The sequence below is a fragment of the Papilio polytes genome, unplaced genomic scaffold (genome assembly GCF_000836215.1).
Source record: "Papilio polytes unplaced genomic scaffold, Ppol_1.0 DF823510.1, whole genome shotgun sequence".
Classification (NCBI taxonomy): Eukaryota; Metazoa; Arthropoda; class Insecta; order Lepidoptera; family Papilionidae; genus Papilio; species Papilio polytes.
In genome coordinates, this window is record NW_013525694.1 from 448,644 (window position 1) to 476,633 (window position 27,990).

General features: G+C 34.3%; 1 protein-coding gene across 2 annotated transcripts in view; it reads left to right on the forward strand.

Annotated features, from left to right (window-relative positions):
- The window catches only part of LOC106104610 (tyrosine-protein phosphatase Lar), a 279,987-nt gene that overhangs the window by 239,189 nt on the left and 12,808 nt on the right, over positions 1–27,990 (forward strand). Inside the window, exons 6-14 of one of the 2 annotated variants that reach the window (XM_013284703.1) lie at positions 8,115–8,309; positions 15,279–15,389; positions 21,165–21,290; positions 21,852–22,001; positions 24,087–24,220; positions 24,382–24,532; positions 25,112–25,135; positions 26,915–27,015; positions 27,870–27,932. In XM_013284703.1, coding sequence (XP_013140157.1) covers positions 8,115–8,309; positions 15,279–15,389; positions 21,165–21,290; positions 21,852–22,001; positions 24,087–24,220; positions 24,382–24,532; positions 25,112–25,135; positions 26,915–27,015; positions 27,870–27,932 — 1,055 coding nt within the window. The remainder of the gene's footprint in view (positions 1–8,114; positions 8,310–15,278; positions 15,390–21,164; positions 21,291–21,851; positions 22,002–24,086; positions 24,221–24,381; positions 24,533–25,111; positions 25,136–26,914; positions 27,016–27,869; positions 27,933–27,990) is intronic. The other variant, XM_013284704.1, reaches the window with a different exon arrangement.

Genomic DNA, 27,990 nt, shown 5'->3' on the forward strand with positions numbered 1-27,990 from the left:
GAAGATAACAGTAAAATATATCAAAATCATCTAAGTTTATACATTTTTAAATGTATAGTAATTGTGCAATAATTGCTTGGTAAGTTTTATCTTACTAATATCATAAATGTAAAAGTTTGGATGGATAAATAGATGTTTGTTAGAGTTTGTAGCCTAAACGGTTGAACGGATCTCGATAAAATTTGTCATATAATAGGTGTAGAATATAGTCTGAAACAACTTAAAAAATTTTTATTTTATTTTTAAATTTCAGGAAAATAATCTGTAACATTCTCTTCAAGCAAGGGATAGCTTCTTAAACAAGATTTTACTTTTGTGTCTTTAAATCCATAATTTTTAAAGTACTATTAAATATCTAATTCTGAATTCGTAGTACAATTTGTACATTCCAATAATCAAGGCATTTTAACGTCATTTTTTTGGCGAAAAGAGTTCAAAAGATAATACTATCAAGGATATTATTTGAAAAGTTGAGGAAGTGCAGATTATTGTATTTGTGGGAGCTAAAAGTGAGCAGTGAGCGGAGTATTGATGTCGTTACATTCAATTGAGTTACCCGTCGTACTCTACCCGACGGATCTTAGGAAAAGTAAGGCAACCCCGGAAATTTCATTTCTCAAATCTTCTGTGATTTCAACGAGAATCGTAACTTTTCTCTTCTTGTTAATACTGAATTTAGAACAAAAGAAACATTTGATTATTTATTTTGGTTGTTGTTGATTACTGCTCTTGTATTTGTTTACGTTTTGTGACTATCCATGTTTGTTTTTTAAATCAATCGGTTCGTAAAATCATCACATTTACTTAAAGTTGATTCTTACAATTGGGTCAAGAATGTAGACAGCCGTAAATATTGAAATCCAAAAAGTAACAATTTAAATCATGTTTTTTTTTATAATATAATCCAAACGAGCAAGCGGCCAGCTTAATCCACCAAAATGGAAAGCGACCGCTGCCCATAACATAAACATCCGCAATTGCAGATGCGTTGCCTACCATTAATTGACGGAGGACGAGACGCACATAAAGAGGTCATTTCCCCTTCCTATGCGTCTCCTCCACCGTCAAATCCACTTTTCCTTCCCATCCTTTTCTCTTTAGAAAAGAGTCGAAAGGGAAAGGGATTAAAATTAGGCATTAAAAATGTTTGTCTTAAACTTTTAATTTTAGTATTTCATATTCACGTCAGCTTAACCGTGTTCGAATTTTTGTTAGAGGCATTGACGCGTCCCTAGGCATACTGCGGAGATTGTGCCTGGTTAGATTTTAGCGCGGCCATTACCAACACGTGTCAAGACAGTCCACTCATAATGGGTAACTCGCTACATTAGTTTTCTTTGTTTAACCTAGAAGCTTTCAAAGTTTTTAGGTCTTTTTTGCGTCGTTTTTATGTTATACTAGCTGTTCCCGCGCGGCTTCATGCACATGAAACCATAAAAAATTTTTTTTATGATTACATTTGTCAAATTCTCAATAGCAAATGGCAAAATTACCGTTACCATAATCTTGCTTCCTTAATGTTGGCAGCTTGTAGTTTATGGTGCCTTTCCCACATGGACATTTTTTTACAGATTTTTTTTCCCTCGAAGTTTAATAGCGTGAAAATATATAGCCTAAAGCGTGTCGTAAGTGTAGGGTTTTTTTAAGGAAAGAATTATTCAAAATTATGCTAGGATTGTTGACATCCTACGCCACGAAGTAGTGCGTGTTTACGCTTTATTATATTAGTACAGATATGTTTCAATGTTACCAATTTTTATCTACTACACATTGGATATATGCAAGGATATTTCCTTATCGCGAAATAAACAATAATAAATTATGAGAATCATATATGTACTTGTAATTAGTAAAGTAGTGTAGTATAAACTATGTTAATATAAAAATAAAAATAAAATTGAAATATACGTTAACATAACTGAGTTATTCTATTACGTGTGTTTTGCCACGTACAAACAATTTGTCTGCAGATTCCTTTTAAAGTTAACTGAAAAACATCCAATAACGGATTCGATTTAGCAACGCCGCGGCGCACACAACAAAATGGACTCATAAAATTTACCAAACGCCACGGCACCGACTTGCGAGTGAAATTAAAAACGTGATTTGTGGATTTCCTCGCGTTTGTTTTGCCAGTAAACTTATTGTTGATGCTCTAACCAATATAAATCAATAACAACTTATTACGTAGACTTGGTAATTACGTTAATAAGCAAGAATAAGGTTATTTTATCTGATTTAATTTAATATCAGGATTTAAAAGAAATAGAAGAGAATTGGGTTTCAAGAATTTGATGTTCAGGAATTTAATCGATTCGTTTCCGATAACGATATAAAAATTCAATTAATCTTATTTTCGCACTTGTCATCTGAGTGGGTTTTATGAGTTGTCTTTATAAAAGTAGGCTCGTTATCTGTGCGTCGAATTTCGTCGCTGTAAGGGTATTGTAAAGAGTAGGGTGGGTCGGGTAACACTACACCCGGCTGAGTGGAACTCGTCTTCCGCTTTTAAATCAGACGGAATATGACCTAACGAGGTGACGGATTGTCAACACGATCCGCGAAAATATATTGGGATTTAGAATAGAGTAATACCAATGTTATGTATAGAATTTCGTTGGAGGTAAAAGGGTCTAAAATTCGATTTCACTAATTGTCGATCTCAACGCACACAATTACGCTCTGTTTGCAACTAATTTGTACTTAGTTACGGATACCGTAATACGATTTATTTTTTTCTCTTAGTTGCTTCCCTTTAAGCGGAGCAAGTCTTTCAACGCCTTGTTCTTTGTTTTTTCCACTGTTTGAATTGTTAATTACTGTTGGCTAGCTTTATAAACATTTCATTTCTTTTGTTAAATTGAAGTTTTCACTTTAAATAGGAAACTAAAGTGTTTGTTATTTTATTTTAACCTTTTATAGAAAAAAATCTTTCTTTCTCATTTTGTCATATTTGTTAAATATATAAAATCTCTGAACTAATATTGTATTAAATTTTAAAAAATTTTAATAACAACAATAGCGACACTTCAACATTTTTGAACCCGTCGACATCTCCGTCGCCGAAGCACGAAGCGGCCACAACGGTCTTGGCGCCCCCCGCCCCCTCGAACCGCGCCCTCCGCGCCCTGGCCCGCAGTGCGAGGCGCGACGCGACCGCGAACAAAAGTTAAATAATACTCGCCCTGAAGAAAGATCCCCGAAGGATCCGAAACTAGTCGGTGCCGTCACCGGAGAAAAAAAAAAAGCGTGAGTTGAGCCGTTTTTAATTAATTTTCGCTTGAAGTAATGTCTTACGATAGTTTAAACAATTTAATTTTGTATGTATTCGATTCACTTAAAAACTACTCGGCCGATTTCAAAAATTCTTTCACCATTAGAAAGGTAATTTATCTGTAAGTAACATAGGGTACATTTTTAATTGTATTTTAATTACACGCGGGCAAAGTCGCGAGCAATAGCTAATGTAGATATATTGAACCGTTATGTTTTAGTCAATAAACAAGCTAATTTTAATACAGAGCTAAAAAGTGTTATTAAACGCCTGAAAAGGGCGCGCGCAGCGGTCTGTAAAACAACGCGAGATATATTGCGGTTTACTTTTAAACATTAAACATTTTCATCTCATTTCGTTGCTTATTTTCTGGGCCTAAAAAGAGGCAATAAACTTTATGTATTTTCCTTCATCCGCTCCTGTGTGTTTTTTAATTTTTATTCCGTTAGCGGAGATACGTTTGTACGTCCCGTTTTATGAATGTGAAATTCACGAATTTCATTCCCCGTTTTACTTCTAAGTAGAGTCAAGCGAGTATGGAAATGTTTTCGAGGGTTTTTTAAATAATCAAATATTACTTCTGGCTGTTGGAATTCATAAATTTAATATTTTACGATTGAGTTCAGCTATGATTCTGATTATTTTTACAAGCTCATTTATGTTATGTGAAGTATTGGTTTGTTAATATACCTTTTGATACGAAGTAAGTTTCTAGAAAACTGTAATCGGTAATTTTGATATGCCTAAATTAATTAAGGATCAAAAAACATTGTTATAAGATGAACGGTAACGATGTTATGTTTCGAGGAATGGGGGAAAACGCAATTACGAGAAGTCGGAAAGCATCGAAGGCACATTCGAAAGCGATTTCCTTCGGATGGACGTCTTTATCAAGAGGGATCTTAACGCAGGGATAAGCTGATTTCGTCCACTTTGACAATTGATTTTATAAAAGGCAACGGGCAGTACGTATGTACACAATGTATACTCCTATACTTGTGTTACTACACAAGGTTCCCATGTTATTGACTATTGGAAATTTAGTTTAATTTTCTTCTAGGACCAACAATCAAACGTCAAAATGATTATGAATAAATTAACGATGAATTATCTTATTTCTAGATTTTTGGAGTTAACGTACTTTATCATAGAAGTTTCAGTATTATTTATACATTGTACTACAAAAATTGTTTTAATCTTATACGACAAGATTATATTCATCGTTCTAAGTCGAATTATAGTTGTCCCTTTTGGATCATATAAAAGTAGCTTGCTAAAATCCAAATAAAAACATAGATTGTACTTTTGACAGCTGTCAAAACGTCTACATGTTTGTGACAATAGTGACAGCTAAAATTATTCATATTCTTAATCCGGTCTTATCCGAATACATTAACGAGTAGTCCCTGTCGTCTCACAAGTTGGCGGAGCGGACCCCGTGTCCGTAACGGGGATTCTCAGTAAAGGATTATTGGACCCGTCTTAATGTCAAAGAGGTCCTTTATTCATTGGCGCACGGATCGCAATCCTTTAGCCTATATTTGGTGTGGTAATCAAAGACGATGTACGCTTACCTTTGGTGCGATTTCCGCGTCTATAAGTTTTAAATATTTAGCAACATTACTAATAATATAATCCCGTTATCGCTGTTTATGACAAGTCTTAATTCCTTCATTTTAATTGGAATATAAAGCGTACTTAATAATTGTTAGAAATAAGCAGTAGTATTTCTCGTCGGTTGTCGACCCACTTCATTTTATGGCTAATGACCGTCGTTTATTTCGAAATTTGACGTCATCCAAGAACCTATGTGTACTTATTCCGATAGAGGCTATATCGTATTCACTTTTGATAATTTGACATAATAGACATTTGACATTGTTATATTTATTTAATTGTTGGTTTTTTCAATTCCCCTGTCTCAGACGATTTTTACTAATTTATTACTTATAATACTAATTTTGTGTCATCTTGTAAAAATTTATTTTCAATTTGTTTTATTATTTAATCAAAGATAACTCCGACGTAAACGAAATTTAAATGCTTCATATATAAATGGAGGTTTTAATATTGCGTGCGGAAGTATAACCCACGCATTGGCCGTGTAAAAGTATATCAGATTTTATCCTTGATTAATTTCTGACTACCGGTAGAAGCAGTCCTTCGAAACTTTACGAGTTTTGTATAACGATAATCATATAAGCGAGTACGAAATACCTCAATGTGGGATCATTAGGGAGCCATTTCAAAGAAACCTGTTTGGTTTCGGGGAACCCCGCCCGCGCGCCGCTTTCGGCCCAATTAAAGTATACGTTACACGAAATCCATACAACACTTTTAAGGACTTGGCCTCGAGATTATTAGGGAAATTTGTATAATTTAGAATTTTCGGGAATGAGAGTAATAATATTAAGATGTTTTTCTATGAATATTGGCAAGAACAGTGTTTTCGTTTACTTGCAGCTAAAAGATATCCTGTTGTTCGAGAATGGTCTATAAATATATTCCAACTAGCTGTTGCCCGCGACTTCGTCCACGCAATATTAAGATAAAAAAGTAGCCTATGCCTGCATATGTCAGCTACCCTTCGAAATCGGCCCAGCTGTTTCGGAGATTACACGGAACAAACGCGGTTTGCAGACATACAGACAAAAAAAAAATTAAACGCAATTTTCGTCATCGGCAACGCAAATACATCATCTTCCCGAAATCTGGAAATTTTCTTTTGTTAGTACAAACAGACATTTCAATTTTATTATATGTATAAAGATTTACTATGCCTGCTATGCAAAGTGTTAATATGTTCAACACTTGTAAACACTAAATGGTGTTAAATAAAGTTAGGACGCCTTCATAATAATTTTAACTTCATTGAAACTAACTGAACTTGCTGTTAAAGTATTTATAAAGCTTTAGAGTAAGTCTGCGCAACTTTTACACGAGGAAATATGACGTGTTTCGAGAAATTATAAAATACCGGGTTATAGTAGTGAAATGTTAATTCGCAAAATGAAATCTTTCCATCCCGAGGCCCGAACTTCCGAGTGAACGAGATTTGATTAACCAACAAGACTGACATTATTTCTTGAATATTTCGAATTTCGTTTTGGGCCCCGCTAATCCAAGGTTCGGTTGGCGGATTGCTCTGTAAAGTTCGGTCGAGTAATTCGGTTCGTCGCTCGCGGGACTCGCTCGCGTTAATTCCGCGAATAAGGAACTTCAACGGCTCTTCAAATAGACCCGAGATACGGAATTAACTGAGTTTACAACGCGATTACGAATCGTCCGTGAAGTTATTACTTTGAATGAGTTAATACTCTCTCTCTCTCTCTCTGTTCTCTTCTCGGAACTGTCTATACGAATGATTTTTTACGGATTGTTTCTTGTACCGTTTATTTTTAGAGGTTTTCTTTGAAGGTTCAAACACGGAGTTTGTTATTCGCAATTTCCGTACGGTAAATAAAAGTTCTGAATAATTTAAACTCTACAAAACAATCACGATGCTGTATTTATTTCTTGTACTTCTGTATTTTCTAAAAATGATTTAGCATTTGAAATTGTTCGCTCGAAAATCGCATAAAGCGCTTAAAATTTATGAAGTAACAAGCGACCTTATTTAGATTGTTTGCCCAACCTTTGTCGACCTTTTTAAAAGGATAGCTCCAAGAAATCTGCATGAAAAAAATCATCGGCCTTTGTGCACGCCGCTTTAAAACGTTTCTTTGTTCAATTTACTGCGCCACGGTGATGTATAAAAACCTTATTTTATTCCAGTACGAAAATTCATTGTCCCTTTTTCTTTTATTGCTAATTTCAAAAGAAACTCTTTACTTCCATTGACACCCTGATTTGTATCTTTTACATTTACATTGTTTTAAAATATTGAAAGGACAATGAAGCAATATTGAAAATGTGATCGTCGATTAGGCCTTCTATATTGTTACATAAAATGCTAACTTTATTAAATGTTATGATGCGTATGACAAAACTTACCTTATGTTCCTGTTGATATACGCGTAAAATTGTTTAAAACGTATCAAACTGAACGTGATGAAAATAATCCTAATGAAATGGTCCGATATAAGGATAATTTAGGACCCTAAATCCATTTTTTGGACGGAGATTTTTTAAGGAATGTTAGAGGTCAGAGAGATCAGATGAAGGACGCCCCATCTGATCTTTATTGAACTAGATTCAAGCTTTGTATTCCAGTTTCATTTGGAAACTGTAACCTAATAATGAAAATAAAAATGTGGTGTACGAAATAAAAGACGGGCGTTAGGTTCGAGATGTATAATCCGACTAAAGTCAATGCATACAATTGCGTCGTATAACCCGCCCAGAATGCAGGTACCTACATCACAAAAAACGATTGAAAGTCTCATACGAACTACATCAACATCACAAAAACAGCCTGATTTCCAAAATTTTATCTTCAAAGTCCACTTTCAGCGTATTTTTTTAAGAATAAATAAATTTCACTTTTTACGCTTGAATGATATTTGTAATTGCGTATTTATTTCTGAGAGATACTTTTATCGAACCCCAGGGATTGTTCATCCAAAAGGGTCAACGCTCGTCCCTCCCCACTTCTGACCTCTAGTATATTTGGAGGAAACGAGCTCATATTTTTGCCGATTTTTGTTTATGAGATATTTACTGTAATATGTAAATATTACTTTTATTCAAGCCCCATCTTTTTGTAGCAACTCACACCCAGAATCATGAGGGGTAGACAGAGACCGTGGACTACTGTTTCGCAGTCTAGCCTCTCCTACATTGATAAAGAATACATTTTTAATAAATTATGTAGTTTTTAACATTAGTTTTCTTCTTGCAGCTGACAAAGTACCACCCGGTTTCCCGACCATCGTCCAGCCTCCGTCGACAATGGTAGTAGAAGTGGGTCACACCGCAACTCTTCCGTGCCAGGCGAGTGGCATCCCGCCGCCCAGGGTCAGGTGGCTCTGGAACTCATTACCCCTGGATGTGGCGTCCAACCCTAGATACGCTCTGCTCAATGATAAAATGCACGGTAAGTGTTTATTAGTGATTTATTATTCACACAATATGAAGAATTGATGAAATTAAATTTCATATTAACCACTAAGATTTGTTTTAATATTTGTAGGGTAAAACGACAGTAGTTTTACCTTGGCTTAAAAAATGCAACTACTTCAAGATAAACTAAAATGTAACTATTTTTTATTTCAAGATTTCCTGAATAATTTACACTTATCAATTAGATAACTGACAAATGTATAAATGATACCAACATGTATTACAATAGTTTTCAATAATATGTCAAGTTGTAGTGAAAACATAAACACAATTATGTCGGCCGCCGGGGTCACGAATACAAGAATCAGGGAACACGTTCGCCACCAACGCGGCCGATGCGACCGAAACACACAAAGTTAATAAAGTGTCCGTGATTCTCAGCCATCGCCCAACTTTATTTGATCCGAATGCGAAGTCACTGGGATCTATTCTGCGGTCTTGACGCTAGGGCAAGTAATATGCTGAAGCGGAGAAGTCATGTTCATACTTTAGTGCAAGATGGAAATTTTTGTGACCTAAGTCGCTTATTACTTGCGCCATACCTCAAAAGACGCACACATGCGTGTAAAGTTGTATCCATTATTTATACGTTATATTATTCGATGTCCGTATAAATTGTTATTAGATTCAGCCGCCACTTCCCGGAAGTAAGGAGCATTATCCGCACAATAATATAAGGTACGGACTCCGGACCGTCTCCCGAGGGTTGGGGCTTTGTCCGGATTCCTGGCCGGAACTACGTAACCACGGCCGCCTTAAACTTTAACGATTATACCTCACCTGTGTAGGAATATTTGCATTCGTTTTTAAAATAGATTTAATTTACACATCACTTAAAACTACCACAGAAGACCTAACGTATCATTTGACCAAAATTTTATGTTGTCATTTATAAAAGTATAGTTTATGAAGTAAACATTGGATTTTAGACTAAAATCTCAGTTTAATTTAGAAGTTTTCGTATCGTAAGTCACATTTCCGATATCATTCTGGCTTCCCTCCCCTCAAGAACTGAAAGTGTTTCGTCACTGCTCCACTCTCGGAACTTTACCAATTAATTGGTTTTTAATTAGGAAAGACGACGCGCTTAAAAATCGCTTCGAAGGCGAATTTAATTTGCACTTCTTAATGAAAGTTCGCCAAGTTTCGAGCTCACAATATGATAAGCTGGTAGTTGTGGGGGGGAGAGGGGGTAAGGAAGGGAGAAATGTTAATTATATCAATTTTGAGGTAAACGAACGAGCGATCTCGTGGTTGGCGACGTTGAATATTTAATTTACAATAGCAATATTCTTGATATTGTTTAGGATTTAGAAAACTGTTATTCATAGAATATTAAATATGATGGTAGTGGTGCTGTATTCTCTCTAGTCTTCTGTATGAATACTTATTTTATTACTTGTGTTGAAATCTACCGTTACTTCAACAAATTCGAAAGCAAAGTCATAAAGTTTATAATTTCAATTTTAATGGCATTATGCACTTCACAAGAGGTGGGAGAGTAATTTAAAATTCAGTTAGAGCGGGTCCGAAGCGACTTGCCGCAGGCTCTTTTAATCTCATTAATTTTAATTTATTCGAGTGGATTATTTCACCTTGGCCGCGTCTAGTATTTCGTAGCTCTGTGGTCTATGATGCTACAGTGTGTAATGATTACCACATGTTGGCTACGCTTTTCTTGTTCTTGAGGACATACGAAGACGCTTATTTATAATACTTGTCATCTATCTCTACGTGAAAGGGTTCTATGATATAATTTTTTTTTTAACACTTAACTGACATATTTAATGTTTCTTTACTGACATTAATCTGATTTGGAGTTTAGATGCATTTTGTCGCTAATAAATGTGCCGATAAAATGATCGAAATTGTATGTAACTGAGCCACAATTACTCTGTACAATTATAAATTACCGACAATTTAAGCTCCCTCAGTGCCGCGCCGCGTATTTATTTGACATAAACCGTGTTTATTTTTAACTGAACATGTACGGCCAGTTTATTTACACTTTAAACCGTTCTGTGCTTCGGCGGCTGATGATTGAAGTGGTAATTTTGTAGTTTTAATTTTACATATACCAGAATTACAAAAATACGACCACACTTTATTGATTCATTTTCAATATAAATGTTATTATCTATACTAATATTACAAAGAAGAAAGTATTTTTGTATTCAGATAACTCAAAACTACTGGGCCGATTATGAAAATTTATTCACCGTTAGAAAGGTAATTTTTCTGTGAGTGAGTTATTTTTTTTTTTATTTAAGGACATGTCGTGTGCAACAGCTAGTTATTTGAAATAAATATGAAATCTGGTTAGTGAAAATCAAAGTTGTTTTTTAAGAAAGTGACTTTAATAATAAATCTGAACATTAAAATACTAAAACCATCTATCTAGCTTGTGTTATCCCAAACATATTTCTACGCTCGCCGTCCGCTGCGGTCGGCAACGCGACAAGCGCTCCAAAGCCAGATTACTACTCATTTGCATACAAATGTGCGATTCAAACATTTGAATGGACTTGCCCGTTCTAGCAAAAACCGTCTAATTCATACAATAATAAGCAACAACGGGCGTACTCTGAAGTCTCACTTGATTGAGGTCGCAAAAGTTTTACAAGGCGACCACGCCCCGTGTCACATCCAGTAAAGGGTCGTTTTTCATCATCCGTGTTAATATGCAGTGAGGTTTTGGGATAGTGTTAATTGTGTGGGATATTGCTGAGTGTTGGTTCAAAAGGATGACAACGCTATTGTTTGAAACAAACTTTTAATCTTTTATTTCGCATTTCATTTTAACATTTTTAATGTGCCGGTTCATTTTAAATGTTATCTTTGTTATAAACTAGTTCTCGCCCGCGACTCTGTCTGCGTAGAATTAAAAAAAAACAAATGTGAGTTGGCTATGTGTTCTTCCAGACTATGTTCTATATCTGTACAAAATTTCATAGAAATCTGTTAAGTCGTTAAGGCGGAAAACACTAACTTCCGTACATCCATCCTGCTAAATGTTTTCATTTATTTTTGCGAATGAGCTCGTAAATTATTAAGTAACAGTGATAAACTTGCCTAAGTATGACACATAATATTAAAGCTCTAAGAAATGTTTAGATACAAGAATGTAATGTACGCAAACAATATTACATTCAAAACCCGAGCTACATGTAGGTTACATCAGAATGTCCCCGAAGGCAACGCTGACGCAAGATCCCTTAATCCCTGTGCATACTGTGCACTATTTTTATTAGATTACTGGATGTCTTACGGGACGGACGAATTCGGTTTTATTCAGTTATTCAAATGTTTTTAAAAGTTCACGCTTTATTAATGCGTATTACAAACACAAAGTGCAACCGTTTTCATTGTGTTATACTTATAGTGTGTCTAAATAATTTAGATTAGTTTGAAAATTCATTTCAAATTTAGTAGGGATGGGTTGTGTGAAATCAGTCATGAATCTTATCGATTTTCAATTTTTATTCTTATAGAAGTTGAAATCGACAGATTTATAGTTATAACTTATGAAAGAAAAAAAATAACACTATTTTCTCCCATTAATAATGACTGTAACAAATAATGAGAGTAAATAAATGTTTATTAGTACTACAGCCGTATATAATCGAATTGGATTTCGCTATTATTTCTGTCATCGCTATATTTTCTACATTATAATCAATACTAGAATTGTCCTCTTAATTAATGAATAAGAAAATAATAATTTTAGTTGAGTTTGTTAACTATTTAAAACGAATATCAATAGTTCAGAATTGTTCGCTATGCGTGTTTGTTTCGTCACTACGATACCTGTCTATTAAGTATGGCATTTGACTTCATATAAATTGAATTCGGTACTTCGTATGCGTCATTTATCAAACTAATCTAAATTATTTACACACACTATAAGAACAGGGAACTGTCATTGTGAGAACTGATGTTTTATGCAATTTAATTAAATCATAAAATTATGTACATAAAACCAACCTAGTTTAGTTTATAAATAAAACACTCAAAACTGGCTCAGCGAGCGAGGTAAAGTTACGAAAAAAAAAAGCTCGTATGAAAGTAATTAAGTCGTTTTAATGTGGCCCGCGGCGATTGTGTTATATTAAGTTTACTTTTTAATTTTTATCACATAACCCAATTTATTTATTATGTTCATGATTAGTACAAACATACAAAACGGTAAAAATTTAATACGACTTTTACAAAGGTATTATTAAAGACATTTAGCTGTTGCTTTCGCCCATCTGTATTTAAAAAGTAGTATAAATATAGCCTATTTTACTGACCAATAACGTAGTTCTTTAAAGTTGAAAGAATTTTAGATATTGACCCAGTAGTTTTTAAGTTAATTCAATTCATACAAAAATACAAGTGTTTCCTAGTATAATACTAGTATAGATAACAAACTGAAAGCTAGAATGTAAAGCATAAAAACATTCTTTAACTTATTAATATAAGGTTGGGTTTTCTTGATGAGACACAAATGACAGTCTAAAAATATTTATGTTGTCATTGGTGATGTTAGGGGATCAAGTCTTTCGCAGCGGCTACGTGACGTCATCGCGCCGCAGTCGTAAGTAATAACACCTAGCGGGGACTAAACGCGTCAACAGACCGGGTGGCCGTAATTAAAAGAAAAATAAGCGCTATTCATAAACGTCGGGCCGGGGATAGCCCGCTCGTAGCGGAATTATATCGCCACCGATCAAGAAAGACCCCTCCGTCCCTCCGGTGCCTAATTAAAAACAACCGCTAAGGGGCGCCGCGGTGCCGTTCTAAAGGTCAGCTTACAATGGCGAGGGGGGCTTTATCACGGCGGCCCGTTTAATCTAGCTCTTAGGTCGGGACAGGACGTGAGGTTTACTTTGCGCCACCGCGCCTGATTAAGTGTACGCTGTGATCTCACGAGAGACACTTATGACCACATCTAATGCCTTCTTAATGAATGCCCGCGTAAATAATGATTATTGCCAGCTTTGATTTACAACGCCATCTCGACGCAGATGATTAACGCTTCGGTTTAGTTAGATAATTATCTACTGTTTATCAAAGTATCAAGAAGTGTGTAGTGTAGTATATGAATAGTCAACTAATTAACATAAACAAAGAAGTGTAATCTACATACACTTAAAGCAGCACAAAGTAATGTTTTACACTTCAGCGCCAATAGCCTAATGGTTTGAGGTACGGACTACCGATCTTAAGATCGAGGGTTCGAATCCTGCCATTCGACTATTGTCGTGAACTATATCCTAGCACAAGCATAGAGCTTAGTTAGAATGGTTAAAGGAAATATTAGCGAATTAACAAAAAATCGACTAATATTTTTACAAAAAAAAAATTAAAAAACCAACACTTATAAACTGGTGAAGCTTTAATTCCACCTTTGATTAGAAGAATAAAAACCGCAACCCCATCCAGAAGAATGACGTCTCAACCCTTTAATCATTGAGGCTGTATATTAGAGGTTTGCTTGCACAGATCTTTTCAATCAATTCAACTATGGATGAGGGCTCGTAGGGCCACTCTATGCCTTACATAACTGATGTGAATAGTGCATTCGCTATGCTTTAGTATTTTTTTTTGTAAACTTCGATTAGATGTTTTAAGTAAATAACAGTCATTTAGACAATTATAAGTAAAAACTGTAAATCAATAATACGTGTATTTTAATTGTATATTGGCAGTTATTAATTTTACAAACTGCAAAGGAAGAGGAAGACCAAAGAGAGTATGGATGGATTGTGTGAAAGAGGATATGCTTAAGAAAGGAGTGGATTCAGATATGACGGCTGATAGAGATGTATGGAAGCGCAGCACATACTGTGCCGACCCTCCGTAAGGGATAAGGGCAAGTGAATCCTGATTGGCAGATATTAATTTTAAAGGATATCCCAAGAGAATGTGAAATAAATTTCATTTTAGATCCCCATTCTAAAACTACGATTCGGCCACTCAATAAATCAATGAGGCATGCATACTTAACAGATTTCCGTGAGAAATTTTAACTTAACAACCTTAATATACCCAGGGAAGGTATTATAAAAGGTTACATCTTCATCCCGGGACCTGGGCAGTGTCATAATGACCCAAGGGTCATGTTATTAAGTCATAAATCTTTATATATACGAAAGCCGCAAATAAAACCGGATGGTCGACTGTTAAGGGATGTTTACACATTCTAAATTGTTTCTCTTTAAACCTTGTATTTAATTCGCAAATGTTTTGCCGGTACGATGGTTTATATCAAAAAAATATATGTTAGGATGTAGATTTAATCATTTTAATAAATTATTTTTATCTATACTAATATATAATATTATTATCTATACTATTATAATAAAGGGTAAACACACAACTCTTTGTTGCCTAAGATGTCAGCAATTACAACATATTTTTGAATAATTCTTCTTTTAATTAAAAGCCCTACACTTATGTCACGCTTTAGGATATATATTTTCACGCTATTAAACTTAGGGGTAAATATCTTGGATTACAACCCTAATGTAGGAAAGGGACCATAAACTACAAGCTGCCAACCTCAAGGAAGCAAGGTTGTCATTTGAAATTTGACATTTGACAAATATAGACAATAAAATAAAGTTATTATAATTTCATGCGGATGAAGCCGCACGGAAACAGCTAGTTTTTAATAATAGACGTAGAGTTGAAAACAAATCGTTAAATTATTTAAAATTAATTATTCAAATTTTGTCTGTAGTCTTTAGTCAAATTAATAAGTAAATTTATTAAATGATTTTGAAATTAAAATGAATTGGCAGAAGCTGGTTTATAATTTAACTTTGACTGTATAAGTAATTACCATAATGCTTGGTTAACAAACTTTAAATTGAGTTTCAATCTTGATGAAATTTGATATCTTTAATGTCTTCAATTTATGAATTTAAATAAGGCTAATTTCTTTGTATTTGTGCAGGAACACTACAAATTGTAAAAAGCGAAGAGGAAGATCAAGGGAAGTTTGAATGCGTCGCAGAAAATTCAATTGGAACTGAATTCTCCAAACCTACGTCTTTGTATGTTAAAGGTAAGGTTTCTTCTATATATTAACACTATTGATTTAATATTATTTAATACTACATGTTGCCTGTGACTTCGTCCACGCAATATTAAGATAATATTTAATATCACCTTAAAGGAATTAAAATAAGTGCACAATTATGTCCGAAATATGAAAGCTGAAATGAACGCGTCGGCTTCGAGTTGCGGCCGTTACTTAAAGATTTGAAATTCAATCACGAAATCAAATTTGAATCACGCCAATTGATGTGGTACAATCATTTCCTCTTAGTAATAAATCAATAATAATCCTATTTTCATTGCGAAAATGTTTGTATTAGTAAATTCGCAAATAGTCAAAGCCAATAATCGATCCTTGAACTCGATCTGGAATTTGTTTAGATAACTTTTGTAACAGAGTAAGGAAAAAATCAACAATGGACAAGACTGACTATATTTAGAAGCAGTAGCGTACTTTCCATACGGCAACACTCCACGGCGAGGAATACACGCAATATATTTGCAGATAGTGTCGCGCCACACCTCGGATACCTAACTATCTGGGACATTTAGATACGTGCAAGTTGCGACATCTCATTACAGTTGTAATGTGAGTTTCACACGAGGGTAGAATAGCCGAGTTGAGTAGGACGGTGCACTTCTTTACTATTTGGACGCATAACTCCGAGCCTTTAGACAAAGTCACATTTGAAAATCGATTGTATTGTCAAAATGTATGATATAAATAGGTTCCCATGACATTTTTGAATATATGATTAGAGATATCGTTTATCAAATGCTATGTACAATGTAACTATTCTCACATAAAGTTCAGCCCGCGTGTGAAACATGTATAAGACCTACACAACACGTGCTGTATCATGTAAGACCGTGGGAGAAATCTGTTACGTTCGTGTATAGCTGTCCTTACAAATTTCGCTTAAAATATTTTCTGAAGAAGAAATATATTTATCAATAATAGTATGGTTAAATAATTAATTTCTATAATGCTAAGCTGCAGCTAAAAATGTTTAGTACACTAGGCCGATTTTAAAAATTCTTTCACCATTTAAAAGCTACGTTATTAGTTAGAAACATAGGCTGTATTCTTTATTATTTTTTAATTCACGCGGGAGAAGTTGCGAGCAACAGCTAGTTTGTAATAATTTACGTCTGCTAGTGTCCATTAGAAGGGAATTAGGACGCGGTGGGGTGAGATGAGGTCAACTGTCATCGTTATTAATTCAACCGGCCCTTTGTCTTTGCGTGCTACAGTTGGCTCAGTTGCCAAGGCGTTGATCAAAGTGTTTATTGATGACTGTTGACATTAGCTACAACTTTACAAGTACAGCGTTAGGTAAATAGATCAACCGATTTAAACTTCCCCTCGATCAGTCTATCAAGATTTTTTATTTATTTATTTATTGTAATTGTTCATTGTAGAACAAAGGAAAACTTTTATTGTTTCTTTCTGAAACAATAAAACTTGGAATTGTGGTAATAGATAATATGGCACAATTGTAAGTTTGACAGAGATTTTTGGTTCCGCGTCGTTCCGTTGTTGGCTTGAAAGAGATCAGCGGAAGCGTCACCATATATTATGTAGCAAAAGTTTTTTCACACAGCAAACAATGCTGTAGTAGCACAGATAATAAATGTTTCTAGTTCGAACAGTAATTAATTTAGGCCTAACTTAAATCCCTTTTCTCTTTACCACCCTTTTCTTATGAGAGGATGGGAAGGGGAAGTGGATTTGACGATAGAGGAGATGCATAGGAAGAGGAAATATCCTCTTTATGTGCGTCTCCTCCTCCGTCGGATAAGGGTAGGCGACGCATCTGCAATTGCAGATGTCTATGGGCAGCGGTCGCTTCGCCATTTTGGCGGATTCAGGTGGCCGCTTGCTCGTTTGCCATCTTATGTTATAAAAAAAAAAAAAAAATACAAACATCTGTACAAAGTAAAAACAAGAAGTACTCCTTCGCGCGCGCAATGTAGTAATACAAATGCAGCGAAACAAACTTAATTATTGATGATTAAAATTGGTGCTAGGTTTTGAACATTTTATATACATTTTCTCCCATTATTTTATTTCAAATATAAGCATAATTATTGTGTGTGATTCATATGTTTAAAAATCAAAAGTTTCTTTTTAATCTTAGTAAGGAATTTTGTTAATGTCATTTTGCGTGTCACAAAATGTTCAATATTTCGCAGAACAAAGTCTTTATTGATTTGTTTCAATGATTAGTGTTCTGATTGTACGTGGGCTTGTTAGAAGGTATAATGAAGTCGTTGTTTTCGTTCCATTATTCTTGAAGCCATCGACAGCGTGGCGGAAATGTACGAAGGCTTTCCATTGTAATTTACTTCCTTTGATCTTTGTTAAAGCAGATGTATTTTTTATTCGCGACACAGACACAGGTCCGTGTTTGAATTTCATTTCGTGTGATAAAGATGTTCAGTTTTACATTAACCTTAATGGAAATGGTATTAAAAAGGTTGTATGTTTCAAACTTCCAAATTAGAGGTCGAAATTTTCTATACACTTTAAGCAGACTGAAATAAATATTTGCTAGGGAACAAATTAGTGTTTAAGATGTTAGATATTTCCACAAATGATTTTTTTTTTAATATAGACGGACGGCCATATTAACAATATTTGTAAATTACTTAATACACATACTGCACTCCAAGGCGACAACGTTATAATATCGAACGCCTTGTGGCGACGACTAGAAATATACTGAGCTTGTTGGCGACTGAAGGCTGAGACTGTGACTGAGCCACTCCTTGCCATGTATTTTATAAAACTACCCCCCACTATTCCTTCCGTTTCCTAATATTTTTCTAACAATATTGTGGTTTTAAATAAAGATAAATAGTATTGATAAATAGCACAGATTCACAAATAAATTTTAAGAAAACAGAATGTCATGTATCAAAATAGTTAAAAAGCTACCAACTATATGATTAATTTTAGACCTTTGATTTAGCATAATCTTGGTCTCTAGTCAGTTTCATTTTAATGTTTTAGTCTCTTTTAATATGTCAATAATTTGATTAAGTAAATATACAAATAACGTCTACAATCTTGCTCTTGTAAATAAGCAAAAAAAAAAAAAAGAAAATTTCTTGTCTGCTTTACTATGTTTACTCAAGTAAACGACAGAAAGTTGAGGTGATTATCCACAGAAGGCTTTTATGAAAATGCGGTTAAACGACTTTGCACGAGGCCAAGGTGAACGTTTTCACGAAGGACGGTGGTATAGAGTTTAATATTTAATAAATTACAATATTCGCGTAATTTTGCGTGTAAGTGTAATACAAAATTAATTATATTCATATTTTGTACTCATATATCATCATCAAAAACTTCTTTAACCTTCAAATTTAGCAAAAGTAGCTGTTGCCCGCGACTTCGTTCACGCAATATTAAGATAAAAAATAAGGCTATAATATGGCCGTCTATTACACCTACGCCTCAGTGAAAGTCCGGTCGAAATCGGCCCAGCCTCTTCGGAGATTTCCCGGAATGAACGCGGCTTGCGGACAGACAGACAGATAGACAAAAATGCGATTTTCGATATCAGCAACGCAAATACGTCATATTCCCGAAATCTGGATTTTTTGTTCGGATATTGCAAACAGACACTCCAATTTTATTATATGTAAAGATTAAAATTAAACATGTATTTGATTATTGAACACCGTCGTGTTAAAAGAAAAAAATTCTTCATAGATTATTTAATTGTAGCTTGAATTCTGAATTGTCTTTTGTAAAAGAAAATGTATATTTTTCACACAAATTCAAACCGCTTTACCTCTGTCAGTGTCAAAGATGTGACAACGCTGCGTTCCTTTTCACGATTTTTTTTGTAGCCCCCAGGTTTGTGTACATGTATTGTTTAGCGATTACTTTAATTTAGCATATTAAAGTTTTCATTCTTTAATAACCAGAACTGTTTTAACAATTTTCTTTAAAAGAGCTTAACCGTTATCAGTACGTTTAGTGACATTTTGGATCTTAAAAAATAAATTACCACCGCCTCCGTTACTTCTCCCATCAAAAATATTAAACGAGTCGAGCATTTTTCGCCTCACGACTAATTTTAATTAATCGCGAAAACAAAGTACGAAAACGTTTCTGAAGTTTTCCAACAAAAGAATAATTTTGTTAAACACAATAAGCCGTTGCGTGTAATTCAAAAGAGATAGCGGATTTCAAAGGGGAACTACGAAGCTATGTAATTTATTATTTAGTTAACATTTACTGGTTCATATTTTTAATACGCGTTCGTCAGACGTATTCAAATAATATGAGAATTTTTTTACCTAAACGCTCAAACAAATGCTTCATTATTTTTTATTTATATAGCAGGAAAGTTTTTTTTTGTTCTTCTAAAAGTAGACGCGTCTAGGTTATGACTCGTAACATATAATAAAGTGTAGGTGATAAGGAATGAAAGTCGCTCGGATGACGGACTCGACCAAACGCCGCTGTCGCTTAATTAATACAGCCCGCTTTAGGGAGGTGTCGTCTTAGATGTTGTTTGTTCTAAGTAATTAATATCCCCTTAAATAGAAAGATTAAAGTGGTATTTAGATGCTCTTTTAAAAATTCTTACTTTACTCGTGATGGAATTTCGGGTAAATAACAAAATTGTAGGTACTACGCAAAATTTAATACATTTGTTTACATTTGTCAAATTCTCAATTGCAAATGTCAAAATTACCGTTTCCATAATAGCCTTGCTTCCTTAATTTTGGCAGCTTGTAGTTTATGCTGTCTTTCCCACATGGAGGTTTTTTTCAATTTATTTACCTTCTAAGTTTATTAGCGTGAAAACACACAGCCTAAAGCGTGTCGTGAGTGTAGGGCTTTTTATTAGAGAAGGAATTATTCAAAATTATGCTCCGATTTCTGTCATCTTACGCCACAAAGTAGTGTGTGTTTACGCTTTATTATATTAGTATAGATGTAAATTTATGAAATACCGTGTAAGAGATAAAAGATACACATAAGGTACAATTTTAACTACTTGTTTGGTTACCTTTTTAGTTCGTAACAGCGTATTTTCAGCTACAAAGTTACATCAAATTCTGTCACATTGCTCCCGTATTTTTAATTCTCTAATGTACATTTCAGAATTCGAAATAAGGCTCTCCATCAAATGTGAAGTATATCGTTACACATTCACTGTTAGTGGAACCTTACGTAACTCACGTCTCTAGATTCACGCAATTTTTAGGCTAAGTTTCATGTAATTAAGTACAAAGTTTGTGTGGCGATTAAGAGAGCGACGTTGCCCGCGTATTCTAATTAACATAATGGGAACCGGGTAAATGTTTTCCACCTTTATCTTTTCTTTGTAGTCGTAGCGTTCACAAAACGGCCAGCCCGGCCGCCCGGCCGCCTAGCCGCCGCGCCGGCCACCAACTTAACCGTTATATTTAACGATAATAGCTCCAAGTAATATGGTCGTGGCGTATTAAAAAAAATGCAAATTGCTTTCCTTGAAAGCGTTGTTGAACGATTCTGCATTGCGAAAAGTTATTTATGTTTCCTTTATTAACTTGCCGCCTTAAAAGCGTTATCGTGTTTTACTTTTAGATAAGAATTAAGCGGATAAATGTATGAATATAATCAATATTCTTAACTTTGCAAAAATTTGTTCTCCCTTTATTTGATAACATCGAATTTTCTTAATACCTTTGGGTCCTTCTATATAATTCTGTAAGTTCAGTACTTTATTTAAAAACAGTATAAGAATTTGTGATAATGTATTAATATTGTTTGTAGTAAGACGAGTGGCGCCGCAGTTCTCTATCCCGCCGCCGCAAAAGACGGAGGTGATGCTCGGTGGCAACACGACCCTCAAATGTGTCGCTTTCGGATCACCAATGCCCACTGTCAAGTGGAGAAAAGGTAACATCTTTAAGCAAATTCTGACCAATTTCCATTGCCGAAATATCTATGTAATTATCTTACTGCTTATTGACTTGCAAAATTGAAATATATCACGGTTAAATTGCTATCGATTTCAATATTAACTTCATAGACAAAGAGACATTGAATTTGTTGTTTTTTTTATACAAAAAGGTGGCAAACGAGCAAGCGGTCACCGAAATCCGCCAAAATGGCGAAGCAACCCCTGCCCGTAGACATCAGCAATTGCAAATGCATTGCCTACGCTTAATCAACGGAGGAGGAGACGCACATAACAGGATATTTCCCCTTCCTATGCGTCTCCTCCGCCGTCAAATTCACTTTCCCTTCCAATCCTTCTCCTATAAGAAAAAGGTGGGACGGGAAAGGGAATAAAATTGGGCCTGTGTGTCGATTAAAGCTTTAAAATTAAACCTCCCGAATTCCAGTAGGTATTTAGTCAATGCCTAGACTAAACAAGTTGATAGTATAAACAAATTTGATCAATAAAGCAACGAAGTTCTTGATGGCATTAATTATTGTAATTCACGATCGCCATAGGTCTGTCAAAATGGCTGACATCGGAAGACAACCCGCCTCTTGGAGTTAACACGCTGCTTCTAGAAGATATCCGAGAATCCGCAAACTACACGTGCGAAGCGGCCAGCGTTCTCGGTGTCATTGAAGCCACATCAGAAGTCAAAGTACAATGTGAGTAATTTTATATTTTTACAAGATAGGAAGATCTTCCATATGAATCGCATGTTACGAGATGGACGTTAGTTATGAGTGTGGTACAACGGTAGAGGTAGACCTAGATTGCGTGAAAGGTGACATGATCAAGAAGGGAGTGATGACTGGGATGACGGATAACAGTTATTTGGAGGACGAAAACCCGGTGTTCCGACACTACGGGTGTCGGATAAGGTAGGGAAGATGATGATAGTAAGATCAGCTTGCAGCAAAGCAAATTATAAACAAATTACACACAAACAATACTGGTTAATAACAGCAATATCCAATTGATCTAACGGTTGGATGTATCAAGGGTTATTAACCTATACTATTCTAGAGCATTTGCATACGCACTAATAATTATCTGAAGACGTGCAATGGTAATTATTAGGTTAAACGCATAGTTAACTGATAGTTTAAATGCTAATTTAATGCAATATGACACCGCAAACACTATTCAACCATACATATAAACTGCAACTCACTAGTAATCTGTACTTACATTATTATATTTGTATAGCGTCCTTATAAGAAATTGATAAATGTGTAGGAGAAGTAGGAGGTATTATTGGTGGAGTTCTTAAATATTAAATTCTTTAAAAATAAAAAAAAAAATTAAGTAACATCGCAACTTTTAAGTATATCAAGTAAACTGGAGAAATACCATCCTTCTACTCTTACAAATCTTTATGAGTATGTACAATCAGGGAATTTGTCGGTGTACCATACTAGTTGCAGTCATTCGAAAGCTTTGAATATATAGAGACTAAGCTTTTAAATGTGTCAGTTTAAAATGCCAGTACACGGCTAATTGTTTTGGTATTATCATCCTGTGGTTTTTGTAACATAATGCTACCTGATTGGTATATTGCACGGAGAGGTGCAGTTTATCGCGTTGCAGTGTTTCTAAAAGTGGAGCACTGCCAATTTCCACGACTGTACACAGTAGACAATTAGTTGTGAGTAATTTTGAAGGTGTTGCCATTTTACTTAACAAAACTTTTTTAAATGATTTTAAAAAGATTAATGTCTCGAAATTATTTGTCAATTAACTTTTGTCTTGATGCTTTCGCAGTTATATGCGGTTTTAGAGCATATAGTTATATTCATATTTTAATTAAAACCAAATAGAACTGATGCGTATCGCATCATTATTTACGAAATATAATTTTGTCGTCGAAATTGCTTTGTTTACTGCGAAAATTTCACCATACTCAACACAATTCGCTTTTAATTAAGTACACGTATAGTTATTTATTGCACTCTCGATAACCATCGTGTATGTTACACTTTGTTTACAATTTATTTGATTCATTTAAATTTATGTCGATAATTATAATTATAGCGTGTTGAAAAAGTAATCCAGACTTACAGTAGACTATGATACTGCGTCACGTGATTCTTTCAAATTTATTGGTTAATTCAACAGAAGTTCTGTTTTTAGTTAATGCAATAAAACGTATCAACATGTACTCGCGATAAGCATTACTTGTCTTGCTTCATCCAAGGTATCAAGTTTCGATCGATTAAACAAGAAGAAAGGTAGATTAGAGAAGTTCAATTTGATAAATTTCGTCAAGTCTCAGTAATAAATTAATATCATAATTCATAATTGAAAGGGTTTGCCAACTTGGTCCGGATCTCCGGAGACAAACGAATGTCTGGTTAAATAATGATTAATTACTGTTGTACAATATAATTTGATATAGACCCCTCCTGAACCTAGTTATCGAGTTGTGATACCACCTATTAAAAGTTTCCGAGAGTTAACAATGCGTGTCTAATCATAGCGTGCGCGGAATGTTCTAGTCTTGCGAAAATTAAATACCTCAATGGTTTTCTATTTATTTTTTAGCTGAATTAATGCTAAAAACTTAAATGTAGTAATACATCGGTGGGCATAGAACGATGGATGGATTGTGAAAGGTGTTGTGATTACGAAAATATGATGTGTACAATAAAATGGATCAGTATAATGACGATTTATTATTAAGTCTGCTTTGGATTACTTCAGACAATTAAATGAATACATTTTGCTGAAATATTGCGTTCTGTTTACAGCATTACCAGGTGCCCCAATTGAGGTGAGAGCCTCCGAGGTGACGGCGACAACGGTCCGGCTCGCGTGGACTTACAATGGTCCTGAAGAACCCCAGTATTATGTTATACAGTACAAACCTAAATATGCAAATCAAGTAAGTGTTAATTCGCTAAAATATTAAGCTTCTTGTTCTCTCTCTCTTGTTCATACGATGTTCATTTCTTGGATGTTTGTATTTCATCATAAATTATTATCTTTCAATAAAGTATTATTCTAGTCCTTCGAGCAGGTTGTATATGATTTTGTTTCTACTAGGCCTATAGCGAGATCTCCGGGGTTATCACTCAGTACTATTCGGTGACGAATCTATCGCCTTACACGGAATACGAGATGTATGTGATCGCAGTCAACAATATCGGCAGGGGTGCGCCTTCTGAGCCGGCAGTCATCACCACGGGAGAAACAGGTGACCCTATGTATAATTTTGTTAATTTAACCTAACATTTACGTTGTTTTTGTAGTATAACCTGAATATCTTTTATATATCTAATTAAATTTCTTGTGACGCTATGTGATGTTTTGTAAAGGTTATAAAGGAATTACGTTTCTCCACATCGATTCATAATGCTTCTTCGAATTTAATTAATGGCTTGAGAATGTTCGAGGCATTATTTCATCGCTTTGAATTCTTTGTATGTATATTTTGTTTACTTGCGCTAAACTATGAGTTTTAAGGTGTTTCCTTTGATCGTTTTTTTTCATGCCAACGTTATATGCGTCATGGCATCGTCGCCGCTTGATGTAAGTTTATACTAAATCTTCGTGTCCTTTGTTTGTTGTTTTGTTTATTTTCTTTTGCACTTTTTGTGGTAGTTTTAGAGCGTTTTTTAAGTTGTCCATGCACCATTTCGTTTCTAGGATTAACTCTAAGAAGGCTAAGGTTTTTGTAACACGCGTCCTTACTGTTTTCTGTAGCACCCTGTGTGTAAATGGTTAATGGAGTTTGTGTTTCCGCTTACTAACTGTGTTTTTTCTTGCATTACAGTGGATTCTTTATATGGAGGTGCCAGTAAGTATGATTTAAATTTGCTATATAAATGGGTATCATATTCATGTTTAGGGCAATTTTTGGTTTTAATATTATTACTAGGTATACATTTTAATTGGAATTTTGGTTTTGTTTGGTTTATTGTAGTTTATTTTTTAGTTTTGTGTTTTCATCCTCACACCTTTTGGCACATCGATTTTATAAAATTTTTGTTTAGATTTAATTCATTTCTACTTTTTCCATCTGTCAACACTCATGGGTCTATTTTGTCTTTATTATCTTTGACTTGTCCTATCTTCAGTATAAATAATCTATCATTCTTAACATAGGAGAAGAATATAAGAGAGTTACTCAATAAATCATTCGCTTGAAAGATTATTGCCTTCTCACGTTTGACTGATTTTTTGATCTTAAAATAATTTGGTAAAATGTTCGTGTTATTAAATTCATTTATAATTCTCATTGGTACATACGCATTCAGGGTTTCGGTGGTTTTTAACATATTCAGTTGTAACCGCAGCGCACAATTATACTGCGCGTCATTACCCAGCAATGCCGCTTGATGTCGCTCGCTGCGCAAACACAATTAAAAATCGTTTTTTGTACGTTTTAAATTCTGATGGACATTAATTGCAGTTGATAATGTGTAAAGGTTTTCTTTTTTTGTGAAAATTTGTATTGCTCTTTAAATAGAGGACTTTTTTTACATATAAGCAGATTTGCTATTGTTTTTTGGAAGTAATTATGTCAGATTTTCATAAACTTACCTCTTATTAATAATAATTGCGTACGTTTAAATGGATGGATTCTTGTTAGAGTTTGTGGCCTAAACTACTGAACGGATCTAGAAATTTAGCATACATATAGAACAAACTACTAAATATTTTTTTTTAATTCTAAAGCCAGTTTGATAAAAATATACGAAATTATTAAAATACTTCGGCAATTTTTTCGGTCTCGGGTTTCAACTTGTCAAGTAGCTATCACGTCTAATTTACTTTGGAAAAATTAAATTTACCGACGTTTATTCTCTTAGTAACTAAAATTGTCTCGAGCTAACGAATAAAAGACGCTCTACTGATGAAATAACAATGAAAATGTATAGATATCGATCTGTAGGCGAGGCCACGCCAAGACCATTTTTTCTCAGACCGTTAGGTTCTTTTGACAGAGATTTACAAGGAATGTTGTGAAATTTTTTTATTGGGCAAGTCAAAATATTGAAGAAATAAAGCAACAATTAATTTAAATATTCATGTTGGAGTTTTTTTAAGGAAGGAAATAAATTAAAAGATTCGAGTCGTTTTATAATTCAATACCTCTTTGTTTCTTTGACAAATAATCTTTAAGACATCAGCTCATCCCCTTGTTCTGTTTGTTATTTCCTGCTAAAGTGGCTATCGGATATTGTTTTTCTTTGCATTTTTTTAATGTAAAATAACAGAAGAAATGATGTTATCTTTCCTGTTTTATTTGGTACTGTAGCATTTCCCTAAAAAACATTCATAAAATGATATTTTCATTATGTTTTAGAGGAATTTATGGATAGTCATACTTTATATTTACTTAATATTATAAATGCGAAAGTTTACATGGATGGATGTTTGATAGAGTTTGTAGACTAAACGGTTGAATGGATTTCGATGAAATTTGCTTTAGTTGTGAGGATAGTCTGGAAAACCATATAGACAACTAACTTTTTTTGATTCTACGCAAATTGCGGGCTTATTCGGGGGGTCTGTAATAATACATCAGTGCCATTTTTTGGAGAAATTGTTCTCAATGTCTAATTTGTTACAGAACCTGGGTCAGCTCCGAGGAACGTTCAAGTCCGTCCACTCAGTTCAAGTACGATGGTTATACAATGGGAGGAACCAGAAACGCCAAATGGACAATTAACGGTATTTTTTTTAAAAAAAAAGGCATTTTAAATTTAGTTTAATATGTTTCAAGCGATAAAATAATATTTAAGCTAGACTGTAAATTCCTGTTAAACAATTTAATATTTACTTTGTGGAAGATGCTCTAAGTAGTATTCGTTATAATAAGATGGCTGTCTTGCTTTACCATTTTCTCACGAAATGGAACAAGATATTAGCAACGTATTTTCTTCTAAAATATTTAAATTTATTATAACTGGAAAATAACAAATTATTAAATGCTTTATAAATTACTAGAATTTTAAGTACAAAATAAGGTAATCCCTCTAACCAGGACTGACGTAACAGCAGTGAATTATTTTCCAGATTAAAGCCAGCGCTGGATTATAACTGGAAAAGTATAAACGAACTTTAACGCCCACACAGTGCATTCCAGTGTTTCTTTATTGTGGTTCTCCGTTTTTTTCAATTTTAATCCAGCGATGATTTCCTTCATTCAACTGAAATAATAAGCAATAAAAAAAACAAAACCGACTTCCAAACAAAATACACTAAAAACAAAACAAAATGCACTAAAAACAAAACAAAATATTCTCAAAAAAACAGTACACTAAAAAGTAACGAAATAATTACTTGAAAATAGTAAACCTACCTTATTGTAACAGTTTTGTCTATATTGTACAATTATTATTACTTTGATGTCGGTGTTAATGAAAACATAAAAAAAAAACATATCGTCGAATTGAATACCTCCTTTTGGGAAGTCGGTCAAAAAACATTTCCATCCCTCACATTCTTATTAAATTCACATTAGAATCGTTAATTCAGACTTAACTATTGCAATTGTTGTGATAACTATATTTTAATTGTTACAGGGCTACAAAATTTATTATACCACGGACCCTTCACAACCGTTGCAGTCTTGGAATTCTCAGATGGTAAGCAAACATATGTGTCTTTATATACTTAATTTTGCATTACATTAAAAAAGTTCTA